General features: G+C 36.5%; 1 protein-coding gene across 2 annotated transcripts in view; it reads left to right on the top strand.

The window, feature by feature from the left end:
* The window catches only part of PHKB (phosphorylase kinase regulatory subunit beta), a 231,278-nt gene that overhangs the window by 187,857 nt on the left and 26,346 nt on the right, over window positions 1-17,075 (top strand). For both annotated transcript variants that reach the window (XM_027867903.1, XM_027867904.1), the window contains 6 exons: window positions 2,600-2,661; window positions 2,752-2,914; window positions 3,735-3,816; window positions 7,161-7,218; window positions 10,205-10,295; window positions 13,054-13,256. In XM_027867903.1, the coding sequence (XP_027723704.1) occupies window positions 2,600-2,661; window positions 2,752-2,914; window positions 3,735-3,816; window positions 7,161-7,218; window positions 10,205-10,295; window positions 13,054-13,256 (659 nt within the window). The remainder of the gene's footprint in view (window positions 1-2,599; window positions 2,662-2,751; window positions 2,915-3,734; window positions 3,817-7,160; window positions 7,219-10,204; window positions 10,296-13,053; window positions 13,257-17,075) is intronic.

A 17,075-nucleotide genomic window follows, 5' to 3' on the forward strand; every position in this document is an offset into this window, starting at 1 on the left:
TATATATATTTTAATAATAAAAGTGAATTTAAGAAGGTCTTTAGAGTACTATATTTCAAAAACATGAATCAGAATATTTCCAAGTTTCTCTTTTAATACTTCAAATTCAGACATTGTCATGAGAGTATATGTAGTGTGATGGGGCTTCTGTTCCTCAGAAACCCAGGACATTTTTCCTCCTCCATGACTGGATGCCCCTTTCAGGTTCCAAATTGCCATTACTTATCTTAGCTATTGGGTTCCACTCAGTCCTAGGTCCCCTGTCAGGAAAAAAATTATAGGGCTTTCCCTCCCACTCTTTCTGTAATTACCCAATAATTGTACACTGACTTCTTAGATGATTTTAAAAGGATTTATAATGAAGCACTACAGATTAAGTGGAGGAAGGGATAATTAATTAATACTATTCAGTAAACATTTATTGACCACCAAGTATGTGTGAAACGTTACAATAGGAGAGAAACAAGGTTGGTTCACAGTTTATAAATGTTTTGGGAGGATTTTATTATAGCTTAATGTTTATTGGGGAGAAAACACAGTAATATGACAGTTTAATTTTGTACCTTAGCTTCAGCTATAGGACATTTGATGAACTCTGTTTAGCTCCCTTGCTTCAATATTAGCTCAGTTTTAGTTCCATTGACATGGAATTGGTTGTCTAGCATTGCCATTTGTAGCCTTCTAGAATTTACTCCTACAGTAATGGCCTAGTCATTCCAGGCTGAGTTGATAGCTTTCCTTCTTCTAATTCTTTCTTCTCACTCTCCTCTCCCCGCCTCCACCCCCAATTATTTATGCTGGACTACCTCATGTTATGGCCTGAAAAACCCTTCCTTGATTCTGGCCTGGAAAAACCTCCCCATAAGCTTCTTTTTTCCTTCTTCCCCCTGGAAAAAAAAAAAAGACAACAACCCACAAAACTTCCAGTTAGAACCAACCTTCCCTATTTTTATCTGTAATTATCTTTCCTTGGATTTTGACCTTACGATATATCTCTTGCTGAAAGGTCTCCATGTTTTGGTCCCATTGGAAGTTATGTGCCTTCTTGCCTCCATCTGCATTGGAGGATACTTGGTCCCTTGCTTCACCTATAGTCTATCCTAGTTCCTTTAAAAAGATACTACCTGACATGACTTTTGGCCTAATTCGCCCTTAAGCAACTTCTCTGTGGTTGCTTTGGCCCTTGTCCCTTGGGTCCATGATAAACTCTTCTGGGCCTGGATTGCTACATCTTTAATCAATGGTTGGATTACCTTTTGGTTCTAAATCTATTCCCTGATTGTCCTGTCCCTGGCTTTCTATAGCGCCTGACTGAGCTAATCTAACAGATATATTTGATAGCAAGAGAGATTATCCCCTTTTTTTCCTTCACCTCATGAAGAGATCAAGTTACTTCTTCATTTTAAAGTCACCAGTCACTGACCCTGCTTGGAACTCTTGGTTCTGGGGATGTAGCTTGAATATTATGGTTCAAACAGTAATGACAATAATAGAAACTTACATGGATATGTAATACTGTCTATATCTTCTCATTCACCTCCTCCCAAATGGTGAATACTATAGAGAAAGAATAGTGATAAAAAATCACGTTAGGTTCAGATTCTCTCTCCTTTACTCATAGCTAAGTCTCAGTTAGCTGGCAATGTCCCAGTAGTAACATAGATAACTGAAGTCATATTAATTCATGGAATCATCTTTGGTTATCAGTTACTATTTCCTTCACCATAATATCTTCTAACAAGCAGAAACAATTCACTGTTTTGAGTTTCATAGCATTTAATTTGGATGTCTAATGAAAGTTCAAAAGCCAGATGTGAGTTTTTAGGAAAATAAAGAAGAGTTTAGATAATCCACACACTGGACCTGATTAATGGAAACTTGAAAGTAATCTGTTGTTGGGTAATAACAACAAAAAGATTATTGCCTTATTCAAAACACAGATCTAGATCAAACCTATATGGCCTACGCATATAAGACCTCTCAGATTTTGTTCAGTCATTTTTCAGTCATCTTCATGACCCCATTTGGGTTTTTTTTTTTTTGGCAAAGATACTAGTATGGTTTGCCATTTCCTTTTCTAGTTCATTTTACAAATGAGGAAACTGAGGCAAATAGGGTTAAGTGACTTGCCCTGGGTTACACAGCTCCTAAGAATCTGAGCCTGGATTTGAATTCATGAAGAGGAGTCTTCCTGCTTCTTGGCGTGGCACCCTATCCATTGTGTCACCTAGCTGCCCAATTTCTTAGTGCTTATTGTTTTGTTTTGTTTTTTAATTGAATTGAATGGCTTTATGTAGTTGAAAACAGAATTAAAGCATACATATTGTCTATGACATTAAAAAAACAACAACCACCACCCTGCATTACATTATCTTTTTAGGGGTAGTATAAGATTTAGTGCTTGTAAAGCCAGGAGAACATTAAAATGTAATAAAATTCATCCTATGGACTGTGTTACAATTTATTATGGCATAAGCACTATGTGCGTTTTTATTACATTTTTCCTAGTTTTGTTTACTAATACTAACCTTATTGTTTGTACAACACTAGTTAAGAAATGACTTTAGTCTAATTTTTTTCTCCATACCCTCTATTTCAGACTTTGATATCAGGAGCTGTCGTTGAACAACTTGACTTCTTAAGAATCAGTGACACAGAAGAGTAAGTCCCATGTGGAATAGCCGATCATTGTGTTTCTTGAGACATTGATAAAATGTATGAAATTTGACGTTTTTTTCTCTTATTTCCTAGGCTTCCAGAATTTAAGAGTTTTGAAGAGCTAGAACTTCCCAAGCACTCTAAAGTCAAAAGACAAACCAGTACTCCCAATGCTCCTGAACTGGAGCAACAACCAGACATATCAGTTGTGGAGTGGAAAAACAAAACCACCCATGAAATTCTTCAAAAACTAAGTGTAAGGGGATTTAGTAACCCTGAGTGAGATCAGGAAACCCATCCCTGCTGTGTGTTCTTTCTGTGCTTCTCCTTTGTTATCTCAGAGGGCATCAAAATTAACCAAAGAGCTTAAGAATTATTTATTAGGGTTCTAGCACTATGCCTTATCATTATCATCATATCATCATTTTAATTGGAATTAATCTAATGCTCTAAGCTTTACAAAGCATTTTACATAAATCTTTTGATTTGCTGACATCCTCGATGCTATTATATGTTAGACCTGTTTTGACTGGTCCTTGAGGTTAGACCTAGGAACAATGGATGGAGGTTGTAGGGGTAGATTTTGGCTTAATATGAAGAAAAATTTCCAAAGAATTGTTGAATTCCTTCTTATTCTTTAAAGGCTAACTCAAGTTTCACCTCTTCTGAGAAACCTTTCCCAGTTGTTAATAATTCTTCTCCTCTGACCTCACAGAGCACTTTGAATTGTACCTTTCTAATGTGCTAATCATATAATATTGTGTATCATGGTTTATATTTTTATGCCTTTATCCCCCTGTTAGAATCTAAGCTCTGTAAGAGTAGAAACTGTCCTTTTCTAAGCTGTATAGCTCTGAATAGTTTTCAGAAAATAGAAGTTTAACAAATGTTTATTGAGTGAATGAATAATCTCATGTATTCTTCACAGCAGACTTGTGGTGGGGGAGGGAAAGAAGTAAGGAGAAAGGGATAGAGAAGGATAATATTTCAGATTCCTTCTACTCCTGAGATACCATGTTGCTAACGCTAGTGCTCATTTCTTTTCAGTTACGAATAGTCATTTATCTTTTTTCTAGGACTGCAATTGTCTGGCAAGCCAAGCCATCCTATTGGGTATACTGATTAAAAGAGAAGGTCCTAATTTCATCACTAAGGAAGGTAGGTATATAGACTATGGGAAAAGGGTTTGTTTTTTTTTTTTTAAATAGACTAGGAAGTATTTGTCCAGTGCACTCCTAAGGAATGTGAATAATGGACACACACTGAAGAAGTTGCAGTTATTTTCCTCTCCATTAAGACAGTTTTTGCTTTAAATGGAAAGTGCATATTCATCGCCCCTAGAGTGGAATGAGCTGTTAAATGTATGAACTGTTAAATTGTTTTCGTGCAGTGTTGGGTGATTGTAATTCTGAGCACAGAGTTGTGGTTTTTTTTTTTTTTTTTTTTTTTTGGTGATAATACACTTAATCTCCTACATTAGAATGGAGCTGGAAACGAGGTTTCTGCCCATGCATGTTAGCCTCAAATGGCTCAGCAGTTGCATATTGACAGTTTTGTTTTCGGTGTTATTTTCCCTTATATTTTAAGATCGGAATCAAATTGAGTTGTCTATAAAAATTAGTCCTTTTTTGTTCTGCAGTAGAATTTGGAATGAAATATGGCATTTAATGAAATTGCAGTCCAAAACTGAATTAAATGGGTGATAAATAATAAATCATTTCTAATCATGTCCATGTGATGGTCTGCACTAACCTAAGAAGCCTCCAAATACATTTGAATGTATTCAGCCAATGTCCTGGAATGTTCATGTTCTAAGTCAATATTTATTTTCATTATTTTGAAACATTTAATACAATTAAATACTTTACATCCAATTTCAAAAAGCTGTCAAAAGATAATACAATTGGGCACAGTTAAGAAAGTCAGTCTTGCTGTTCTAAAACTTCTTCACGGGAGGGCTAAATATGGATATGACTAAACATGGAGCTTGGGCTAATGTTCTAAGGAAGAAATGAATATTATTCAAACCCTTAGTAATTCCTGTTCTGTCTGCATCACAGGATGATTGATTATAAGAATCAAATAAGATACTCTTGAAAATTGGAAAGTGATACACAAAAAGTAATATTTTATCAAATAATATTGATTAAGGATCCCATTTATACAAAATTTTTATATTCTTGTTTACTAATTAAAAGGATGTTTTTAAAAATTGGTCTCTTAAGTTTCTCCTGTCATTACTGCCAATCAGTAGGAGATAATGTGTTTATTATCTCTTCATCATTACATGTAAATTGAAGACTGATTTCTTAGTTGGATTCCATCCTCAGCCAAAATTATTACAGAACAACCTGTTAATGACTCACCTTCACAACAACTATAAACAAAAACCGTATGGTTCTAATTATTGTGCATAATCAGCTGTGAAAACGGAAGTGTAAGCAGATGCTCAACTGATGAATTTGCTTATTTTTCTTCTTTGCTCTGGACATTGCCTAAAAGATGTGCTTTATCCAGAAGATATGTTTGTTGTGGGTCTTTTTTAACCTTTCATTTATTAGGGGTCTGGAACTTCACATGATCACCATAACTGTGTTCATGATTAGAGAACATTTATAAGAAATAGATTATAAATGTTGCCCATATAAGCCCTTAGCATATTTTCCCAACACCCACTCTCACTTATGAATCCTTGGTCCCAGAGCAAGCTAATATCTCCCCGTAAGAGTTCAAGGTATGATCTGAGGACTTAGGGTTGATTTCCTCCCAAGATTATTAGATGACAATTTAGTCAGCCAGTCTGAAGTACTTTTTAGAAACAGGTCTTTTCTGTGGTGATAAAGTAAGAACAGATTGTGCAAAACATCCTTCCTCCCCTCCTCTCTAAAAAGTGTGCGATGCTTTTCCACGAGTTTATACCGAGTCCATTGGAAAGTGGGATTGAGCTTAAAGAACACACAGGGTACAGCTTTTGATTGCTGGGTTTTTTTTCTCCTATTCATGGGGAATTTAAGAAGTTCCCTCCCCCACCCCAGAATAATGAATATGTACCTAGCCTGTCCTTGGCTCCCAAAGCAGACCTTGCAATCAACTGATGTGGGGATGCCACTAGGAATCTTAAGTAAGGATGGGAAGTAAAAAATCCCCTGGACTCTGCCAATCTTAGAAAGTCTTCCTCATGCCAGAGGACTTGGCCTTGGCCTAGGTTCCTCTCAGCTCCCACCTTCTCTTGGTGGTTCCTCTTTTAAAATGGGATGGGAAACCACACTTGCTCCAATTTTTGGAGTTTTCTAAACCAACTCAATACTTTTACACAGGACCAAAGGTAGTAACAAAGCCCCAAGCCAATCGGAACAGCCTTTCTTTCTAGTGCCTTCACTTCATCAAATGGCTTTCCAAGACTTTTTGTACTTGGTCAAAGGCCTAAAATTAAAACTGATTGGACATTTTCCACTTACTTTGAGTAGCATGGGGTGACTTCATTGAATAGATATCAGTCAAACCTCAATATTTATGTAAGAACAAAAACTATTTTTCTTTTCAATAAGTTATCTGCTGAGAGGTAATTGTAATATTTGATTTAGTTTTATATACTTTAAATTTTGAAAGTTGCAAGAAATACTGTATAATGCTGATCATGAGGGCTTATCTAATATATCATAGAAGTAAAATTAACTTGAGATAAAATATTGAAGATTTTTTCCATTACTTTTTTATGATCCTTGAATAGATGTACCTACTCTTTGCTCCATAGAATATGGTTGCATTTAAAACATGCCAAATCCATGCCAGGGAGGAGCTTTGAGCAAATAATAGCTATAACTAAGGAGTGCAAAGTTTTTGATTAGTGCAGCATTGTATGATCAGAGTGCTACACCCAGTAGGTACTCACTCCATGTTTGTTGATTGCATAAACCCCTGCTTTGTGTAAGGAGTTGTATGTGGTTGGTGCTTAAGTGAGACAAAGAAGAATAAAACTGTCTTCACAAAACTTATAGAATAGTGGCTAATGAGCAATCAGATTCCCTAATAACCTACAATATTAGTTCCACTTTCCTGATTGTTTTATAATGTACTCATTCTTTTTCTTCTATACTAAATTGGTGCATTCATTTTTTAATTAATTAAATTGCAGGTTTTCCATATTGAACAAGTTTTAGTTTTAAGGAATGATAATATGCAAAATTCAAATCTCTAGAGATTGAAAGTCAACAGATCTTGAGTATTAACAACTGATATATTTTAATCACACATTTTATATGTCACATCCTGAAGTAACTCAGAATATTAGTGGATTTATTGAAAAGAGTGGACCAAAAGTGAAAGTTCGTTAATGACTAAAGCCATATTTGCAAAAGGGCACCAGGATAACTATGACATGCATTTAATAAAAAGCTTCTTTTGCCGTAATCGAGAACAGCTCATTGCCTTGATAAAGTGCCATGTGCCAGTGGGTGTTCATTAACTATTACATGACTATGATAGTATTATTTCATGTTTAGGTACTGTTTCTGATCACATGGAGAGAGTCTATAGAAGAGCTGGCAGTAAAAAACTTTGGTTCGTATTTAACGTCATTATCAATTTTTTGTTGTTGTTGTTGTTATTTTTGATGGCATAAAGATAAAAGTGACTTTTAAACTGAGGAGCCAAAATAATAACAGCAGGTCTCCCTGACCCCATCTTCCCCTTTTGGACCCCAGTACCATGCCTGTCTCTGCCTTCCTCCAGAAGGATGTAGATATTCACAGAGATTACTCTCTCTCATGCTTTCTGGCTTTAGACAGCAGCCCTTTTCTCCCAAAATGTATCAAACATATGCATGGGCAAAGACCTGTGCAGGAGGTTGTTTTTGTGTAATGGCCCCTTGCCAATCCACCGTTCTCCCATCCTGAGTCACAAACTCTTGTTGTGCACGAGGACTTTCCCCCATTGCAGCAAACCCTGGAGATATAGCAAGAGGTCCAGCTCTGCTGCATCCTGCTTTTGTTACCTTGAACAAGTCATTTAATATTTCTGAGCCTCCATTTACTCACCTGTAAACTGGAGGGATCGAGTGACTTCTGAATTTCCTTCTAGCTGTAAATCTATGATTTTGTAACAATCTATTTAGCTGACTTAAAGGGCCAAGGATAGCTGATTCGTTTAACATGTGTTCTATACTGGTCTGGGTGATGGTGGTCCCCTCTTGAAAAATAACTCACCTCGGTCTATTAGACATCTTTTCCTAAAAGGTGACTTGATTGGCTTTTATTTAGGTAAGTGGAGACCTAAGTACAGAATTTACATTAAACAAGCTATGGCTGGTTGAGTGATCATCTACACATTGCATTTCAAAATTAGTTTATTAACTACCTTAGCAGAATATGACATATTTTGGAAACTAGATTATAAATTATATAGCACATAAATAATTATTCTAAATCTGCAACAAAATAAAACAAAGAAACTTCTAAAAGAATGTAGTGTCTATCTGTCTTAGGGTGTGTTCCTTAACCTCTCTGGCCATCAGTTTCATCATCTGTAAAATGAACCAGCTGAAATGGATGAATTTTAAGAACTTTTAACATAAGATTCATATCTGAGTGCTTACTGTCTCAGGGAAGGGGAAGGGAGGGGAGAATAGGGAGGGAGGGACAGAATTTGGAACTCAAAACTTTTTAAAATGTTAAAATTTTTTTAACATATAATTGGGGGAAAATAATATATGTGTGTGTACATATATGCAAATGTATATGTGTATGTATGTATAAATATAATATATATATATACAATTATATAATATTATAGGATTCAAATCTGCCCCCCCACCCTTAGTGCTACTACCTCCCCTGTTGATTATTTTCAATGTAGATGTCTTGTTTATACATAGTTGTTTGCATGTTTTCTCCTCCATTAAACTGTGAGCTCTGAGAACAAGATAGTCTTTTGCCTTTCTTGGTATTCCCAGCACTTAGCACAGTGTTCAACACATAGTTAGAGTTTCATAAATGCTTGTTGACTTCAAATATCTTTTTTTTAACCACTCATGAAACTGCAATAAATCCGATGGCTAAATCTTTCCAATTTTGCCACACTAACTTTCTTACTGAGGAAAAGCATTATAGCCAAACAGATTTTACTCGTCAGATTTTAAATGTAGGCCTGCTACCTTATTTTTAATTGGATAAGACCAATCTTGCTTGATATCTTAAACCTTTTTTGTCACAAAATTAGAATTGTATTGAACTGGGGAGGGAAGAAAATTGGCAAAAATGTAGAGTGCTGTTTTGTTTAGAAGGGCCAAATCTTGGAAATCTTATTTCTTTTATTTTCCCTTTGGTGGTTGTCCTCTGACCCACTTAGGTTGACGGTGCGCTATGGTGCTGCATTTACCCAGAAATTTTCTTCCTCTATAGCCCCTCACATTACTACTTTTTTGGTACATGGGAAACAGGTAAAACTGTGTGCAGGTTGGAAAGTGATACTGCTTGACATGTGTGAGCTTATCTGCATTGGATGAAAAATTATATGTTCTTTGGAAATGCATTCTTCTCAGTCTTGTAGTGCGGGGGAGAGGACAGCCTTCTTCCCAGAAACAGAGATGAGGCTTGTTGTGTCCCTAACTCCATTGGTTATTGGCACTTTTGTCCCTTGTCACTTCTTTTCAGTAAAGTCTCAAAAATGTACATGCTCCTTCACATCAGGTAATCTAGGTATAAAAGACAGCCAGAAAATGACAAACAGTTTAAAACGCAGTACTTTACATTCTTTTGTTCTCTGAAATAGTTCTACATAGAAGTTTTGCCTTTGAGAAAGAAGTAATTTTGTTTAGTCCTTGTGTAGACTATGGATTTGCATGTGTTGTTCTTTAAAACAAGAACTGTATCTGTGCTTCCAATATTCTGAAGACTTTTCAGAAACTTTAAAATGGTAGGGGAATCCTTCCTTAATCCATTTTAGTGCACCATTTAAAAGAATTTTCAAACCAATTTTACCATTTGGGCAAGGATGAGGAAGACACTAGAATTTCTTTATAGTGCTATTCACTAGAGAGCAGGTTTCAGCATGAGGTGATCCATCTTGAACCCCATTCAAAGGGGATTAATTACTGAGGTACCCAAGGAAACTTATTGCAAGGCAGTTTAGCTTACAATGTGGTTCCCATTGGATAAGATCCAAAAATAACTTCATGAGACTCCATTGCCATTTTAAAACGAATTTTCTTTTGGAAAGTTAGAAAAGTTATTGATAGTATATCCTTTATATATTAGTGTGTGTGTAATACAAATGAATCATTTGGTTAAACACATTTATTCTTAGCACAGCAGATTGATACAGAAAAGAACTGTTGGCTAATTATGTGTATATATAACCTATAGTTTGTAAGTTCCAACTCTGCCCTCCATCCCCTCTGTGATATTTACCCTAATGAATCCACATAATCCACTCTGATTTGTTAAGTTATTTGAGTGAAAAAAAAATGTTTCTTTTTAAATAGCCCCATTTGGAAATCTGTCAAAATAGCATTTAACATCCAATGGGATTGCTCTCTTCTTTGCTCTAGGTCGGTTGTGCGCTGCGCAGCAAGTCTTTTAAATAAAGTAGTGGACAGCCTTGCGCCTTCAATTACTAATGTGTTAGTTCAGGGCAAACAGGTAAGTCTGCATCTTTTAGACTCTAATCAAGGCCTCATCAAAGATATTTCTGTTCAAAATGTTTCCCTGGTTCTACTTTGAAAACCCTCAATGCCATATGTCACAGTCCTTGGAATAAAATTAGTGGAAAGTTTTCTGACCAGTTCTTTAAAAACAAGATAATATTTTTAAAGACTTCTTTAGCAAAGTCAATAATAAAAAGATGTGGGTGTGTTAAATAGGTAGGCTGTGTCCTTTTCGCATTCTCACTCCTTTGGAGTTTTGACTTTTTCCTGGACTCTGTACAGTACACAAACTGTACCAATATCAGATCAATCAAAGAGAGGTTCTAGGTGTGGAGGAACTGCATTTGTTCACACGGGTAAAGGGAACATAACAGCAGTACACAGTAGGAGGACACTGCATGAGGATTGTGGCATGGAGAATGGCAGCACTTTTTGTTCTGTTCAGCATTTGGCTTGCCTGGCTTAATCTTTACTTGGTTATGACAGTTTGCTTGCTTCCATTTTCTTTTCTGGGCATCACTATACTTTCCTGACAGTAAATACAGCAAACCATCAACATGGTAAGGTTTTTGAGTCACTTTTTGAATCACCTTTAACTTCCTCTGGATGAATCAACCCAGTACCCACATCTCAGGTCTTTTAATTAGTATTAAAAGTTTAAGCGTTGGGGTCTTGATGTCCAGCTTTTATAATATATTTGAATAACAACTATTTGTTCTTTTTCATAATAACAAGAATTAAGTAGTAATTGGCTTTATATAACTCTCCTTAAATAGCTCAAGTTGCATTCACATATCTTGTTGCCTCTGTATTCACACCATTTTTTATGAAGTAACGAGGTCATTCAGTGGATAGAGCACTGGGCTTGGAGTCAGAAGTCCTGAATTCAATGATGCTGGCAAGCCACTTGACTTTTGCCTGCTTCAGATTTCTCAATTGCAAAATGTGGATAATTATAGTGCCTCCCTCCCAGGGTTGCTGTGAGGATAAAATAAGATATTTGTAAAGTGTTTTGCAAACCTTAACGTTCTCTATATTAGCTTTTGTTGTTATATAGAGTAAGCACTGTTATCGTCATTTGTTTGATAGGGAAAACTGAGGCCCTTGAAAGTGATTGTCCAAAGTACTAATTGATGAAATCCAAGTTTACTGCTGTATAATCCAATGCTCTTTTCACTAGACTGTACTGTCTTTCAAAATAAATTAAAATGCCAGAAGGAAATGAATGTTCATGTATAATTGTTTTGCCCTTAGATTTTGATCCCTAGGTTATCATAAAACTTGTTAACTAATGCATATGAAACACTAGGATGGCCTTTGGAGATCTTTGTACAATCTCAAGAGGTTGCTTCCATCCTTTGATTCTTTGACAGTTTCACAGAACTTTTAACTGTCATGAGGTTATTGTCTTGAGGTACTCCTCATGAAGCAAGAACATTGCATTGAATATCTTTTATTGATAGCAGGAGGAAGGTAACCAGCATCTACTTCTGGTATCCCACTATATAAAGCTTTGCTACAAAAAGCTTTGCTCCTATTTGGCCAAGCTTTTGACACCGATTAATTGATTGCATTTCAGCATTTGCATTGTAACTAAAACTTTGGCACAGTTTTTCAGTCCTAAAAGCAAATAGGGATCAGAATGGGATGTTTATATTTCAGGTCAGCTCACTCTAGCCTGAGAATTGAAAGAACAGAATGAAATGAATTAATTATTTAGTCTTAATGCTTCCACAGGAAATGACGTGTATCTTGATTTTCCAGTTTAATAAAAGTAACAACATTTGAACTAATTAATAGCTACCATTTGTAATATAATAAATAGATGTTGTTCAGTTTTCAGTGCAGATACTTCTTTGGTGGGCCAAAAGACTCCAGAATGCCTAAACTACTTTCTCCCTCTCATCACTTGAAAAATCATAGTTTCCTTAGGTACTGAGTCTATTCTGTTCTCTCTTTCCCTGACTTCTGACATGCACTATGTATGGGATGGAGGTAAGGTCAGCTGTGGATTTTTATGTAGGAGTAGAAAATAGGAGATGAAGTGAGATCAAAGTATCATATAGTGCTTTTCATTAGGACCTTACTTTCTAAGACTTATTCTTTTCTATGCTTCTATATTACTTCTGCCATCTTGTCCTATAATTGAGAGATGAATCAGCAGGTATTTATTAGCCACTGACAATGTTCCTAGAACTTTGCTAGGTTATACCGCTGCCTATAAAAGAGATATCTATTAAGAACCTATGGCCTTGTCTTTAGAAGATAACTCTTATGTATCAGAAATCATCTCAGAGCAACACAATAGAGTTATTAATCAAGGGCTAAATTGTGTGGTCTAAACCATAGATATGGCAAGAGGTCAGAGTAGGGTAGGTGTCAGTGCGAGCTAGAGAAATGGTAGGATCAAACTACATTTCTTCATATATAATTTGGCAAGAACAGGGTGACAAATCTACCCAATAGTTTATGTTACTAAATTCACTCAAAATGAAAAACCACATTCTACCCTAAACCCTTTAGTCCCTTTCCTACCTTATGTACTCTTGTATTTTGAATCACTCATTAGATCACCATGAGAGTTGCAGACCTGTCTCTGAGAACCCCTCCTGTAACTAGCCCCCAAAACTAAAGTTACCCTGCATCCTTAGCTTGTACAGTGAAATTTAACCCAGCCTGACTCTGATTTTTTTTTTTATCTCACCTTTTAGTAGGCAGGGGCTTTTGACGCTGATATTTTAACTCATTCATAGGTAACTCTGGGGGCCTTTGGGCATGAAGAAGAGGTGATCTCTAACCCTTTGTCTCCAGGAGTGATTAAGAATATCATCTACCACAAGTGTAATACACATGATGAAAGGGAGGCTGTCGTTCAGCAGGAACTCGTCATTCACATTGGCTGGATCATATCTAATAATCCGGAACTATTCAGTGGCATGCTGAAAATACGGATTGGGTAAGTAGAAGGCACTTCATTTGTATCAGTGGGGTTGCTTAACTTGGCTGAGCCCTTTAAAAACTCTGCCATAAGTGTAGTAAGTTAAGTTGGAAGGTGCATCAAATCTTAGGCCATAAAGGCATTGTTTGGTTCTTTGCATAAAAGTCGGTGTTATACAAGAAGCGTTTAACTCCAAATATGCCTAATTAAAGCATAGTTGGTAACTTAGGGGGCTCTTTACCCCAAGCATGTGAAGACTTTCCCCAGTGGAATGGGCGGAGAAAAACAATTTGTTCCAAGGGCCACGAAGCAGGCCCTGTGGGATGCCGAGAGCTTGGTCAGACCAGTTCATCCACTGCATCCTCTGCAGGCCATTGCCAGCCATTCTGACTTTTGTGTTGCCACTGGACTTTGATGACTCTGGAAGAGAAAGTGAGGCTGATGACTTCATGCTACTCTACCTCACTTAAATCCATTTCCATGGGCAAGTCAAGACATCACCTGTGATGTCATTGGTCCTCTAAGAAAATGAAGGATGAACAAGGAGAATAATTCACTTTGTTGGCAGGATCACATCTAGTAGGTTTAAACAAGTGTCAATTCATGCAAAATACATTAAACTACACTTTTTCTCCATATATACAATTTGATTCACTTCAAGAGGAGAACGTCTAGTTCAGTGATTCACTGATCGCTCTAACAATGACAGAGTGAAGTAGACATAGAGCCTGTGGAAGTTGGGGGGTTTTCAGTGAGGAAGGGGAGGAAGTGGTTTAGAAGTCTGGTCCTTTCAAGACTTCACTCTTTTCACTTTTGTCTTTAAGACTGTGAGCCTTGGGCTCTCATCAGAAATTAAAAGTAGCAAAGGTTTTGTTGGTGTTGAATCTCTTCATCAGAAAATCCTGCCTCCTCTTTGAGGAGGGTCATTTTGCACATGTACATTAAAGACTAGTCTTTATTTTGCAGAGAAGCTTAATTATTTATTTTACTTTATAAGATTAACTAGGAAAAATGTATTTGTTGGGTGTGAACCATAATGCATATTATTTCACATACTTTTCTTTGTTTTATTTTGGTGGGGAAAGACATTACTATTCTCCCTCAGTATAGAACATAACCTTCATCCTTATGCCCATTAATTTTTTTTTCTTGAATATTTAGAGACATTTAAAATCACATTTAAGAACAGTAGGTTCCATCTTGATATATTTGGACCTGTTTATTTCAGTCTTTTCAATTCTAACCTCTTGACCACATAGGAGGATATTGCAGCTAAAAAATATTTTATTACCATAGTAAAACATTTCTCTGAGACAAGCTGTAAAGTATAAGTTACTATTCCAAGGTGCATACTGTGTAATGAGTGTTATAATTAGGAGGTCCTCTGAAGGTGTGAGTCATTCTACCAGAGCTTTAAACAAAGCTTTATAGTCAAGGTTAACAGTTTTCCAAGATTTTATGATGCCATATTTTTTCAGTCCCTAGCAATTTTACCTTTATTGCTGATCCAACTTTTTGAGGCTTAATTTATGTCCTTTTTATCAGCTGTACCCTCCTTTCTTAAATCATTAAATCTGACCTAAAGCTCCCTAGACTTCATGGGGACAATATATGTTTAGCATATTCCAAAAATAGTTTCCCTACTGTTTTATTTCTTCTATTCAGTATTCACTGTTTGCTTATCATGAGAAATATTGCTTATTTCCATTAAATACTGTGCCACCAAAGATATAAATGTCAGTTTTGTAGCATATGATTTGGTATTTATCTATAGTATGGAAACCTCATCATGGGAAAATTTACTGAAAGCCTTAAATTTTCATTGTCCTGAAGTTCATCTTAGAATTAATTTTTTCCTTTTTGTTCCCATTGTTCAAATAAACAGTAATGGCCTCTGACCCTCCTTTTTAATGTATGTGTCCCTGGAATGTCTTTAGCAAGTTTAATGGTGGATTCTGTTAATACTTGTAGCATTTGTAGGTGAAGACCAACCTGGTTGTGTGTATGTATAGATTTCTTTTTAAATGGAGACAACTCGCTCAAGACAATGACATCAATTGAAGCAAACGACTATATCTAAATATTTCCTATCTCCTCTACTGCTTAGCATAGTTCTGATGCTCCTATGATCATAATCATCCTATATCCTAGAGACTCCTAAGTCTTGCTATCTTCCCCATTACTGCAACTCAAGGACTTTTAGCCCTTTCCCATATGTGAGCTCTTCCACAATTAGACTGTGAGCTCCTTGAGGGCAGGAATCATCTTGCTTTTTCTGCTTGTCTTCCCAGTTATTGGCACAGCACTTATCACATGGTAACCACTTAATAAATGCTTTTTCATTCATTCATTAAACATAATATCTCAGAGAATGATGAGGCCTTAGAGTTTATCTAGTAAATGTTTTTCCTGAATAGAAGTCTCCTCTGCAACATCCTTGATAAGTAGTCATCCAACCTTCACTTAAGGATTTCCAATAACGTAGAAGCAGGGAATGATGTACACAAAATTTAAGTTTTTAGAAATCACGAACTCTGAGACTTGTAAAGGACCTCAGAAATCATCAAGTCATGCCCATACCTGATCAAGATTCCCCTCTATATCATCCCTAGAAAGTCTGCTATCCCCTGAGACAGCCTTTTCTAATTTTACAGAGCTCTAAGTGATAAGAAGTTTTCATCTTATCAAGCCAAAATCTCCCCTCCTAACCCAGCTTCTGCCTGTTGCCTGTAGTTCTGTCCTCTGGGGCTCAGTAGAATAAACTTAATCTCTCTTGCATACTACTGTCACATACCCCCTAAGTCTTCCATACTCAAAACTAAATATTCCCAGTTCCTTAAATGAATCCTCATATGCCATGTTCTCCAGTCTCCTCACCATACTAGTTGACATCTTCTAGAAATGTGTCAGCTTATCCATATCCTCTTTAAAATATAGCAAACAGGGGCAGCTAGGTGGCGCAGTGGATAGAGCTCCAGCCTTGGAGTCAGGAAGACTTGAGTTTAAATCTGGCCTCAGACACATAGCACTTACTAACTGTGTGACCCTGGGCAAGTCACTTAACCACACTGCCCAGCCAAAAAAAAAAAAAAAAAGCAAAAAAAAAAATTAAAAAAATATATATAGTAAATAAAACTGAACATGGTACCATAGTTTTGATCTGACCAAGACAGACCTGTTACCTCCCAGAATGATCTGGATGTTATGCCTCTCAACACAGCATAGATTAGCATTAATTTTTTTGGATACCATATTCATATTGAATATACAGCCCACTAAAATCTCATGATCTTTTTCTATGAGTTGATTTTTCCTAGGCAGCTAGGTGGTAGAGTGGGTAGAGTTATAGACTTAGAGTCAGGAAGAACTGAATTCAAATCTAGCCTCAGACACTTACTAGCTCTTTGACTTTGGGCAAGTCATTTAACCTTTGTTTGCTTCAGTTTCCTCACCTGTAAAATGGGGATTGTATCAGCATCTACCTCGCAGTTGTGTGAGGATCAAGTGAGATATTTTAAACTCCTTAGCACAGTGCCTGATATATAGTAGTTATTATATAAATGCTTATTCCCTTCTCCCCCTCCCCACAAGAAACTGTGATTAATTTTGTGGTAGCATGTAGGCTAGATCATAGAAAGAGACTAGAATCATGGAGATCACAGTTCAGGTATGAGACAGTGAAAGTGGCAGAAGTGAAGTATGAATGGAAATGAAGAGCGAATGTGAGTGGCATCATGAAGAAAGACCTAACAAGAAATAAATGACTGAATAGCACAAGGAAGCAGAGTCAAGCAATAAATGGACATTAAATACCTGACTCATGGGATCGTTGAACTG

Source organism: Vombatus ursinus, unplaced genomic scaffold (assembly GCF_900497805.2).
Source record: "Vombatus ursinus unplaced genomic scaffold, bare-nosed wombat genome assembly UNPS02014786.1, whole genome shotgun sequence".
Taxonomy (NCBI): domain Eukaryota; kingdom Metazoa; phylum Chordata; class Mammalia; order Diprotodontia; family Vombatidae; genus Vombatus; species Vombatus ursinus.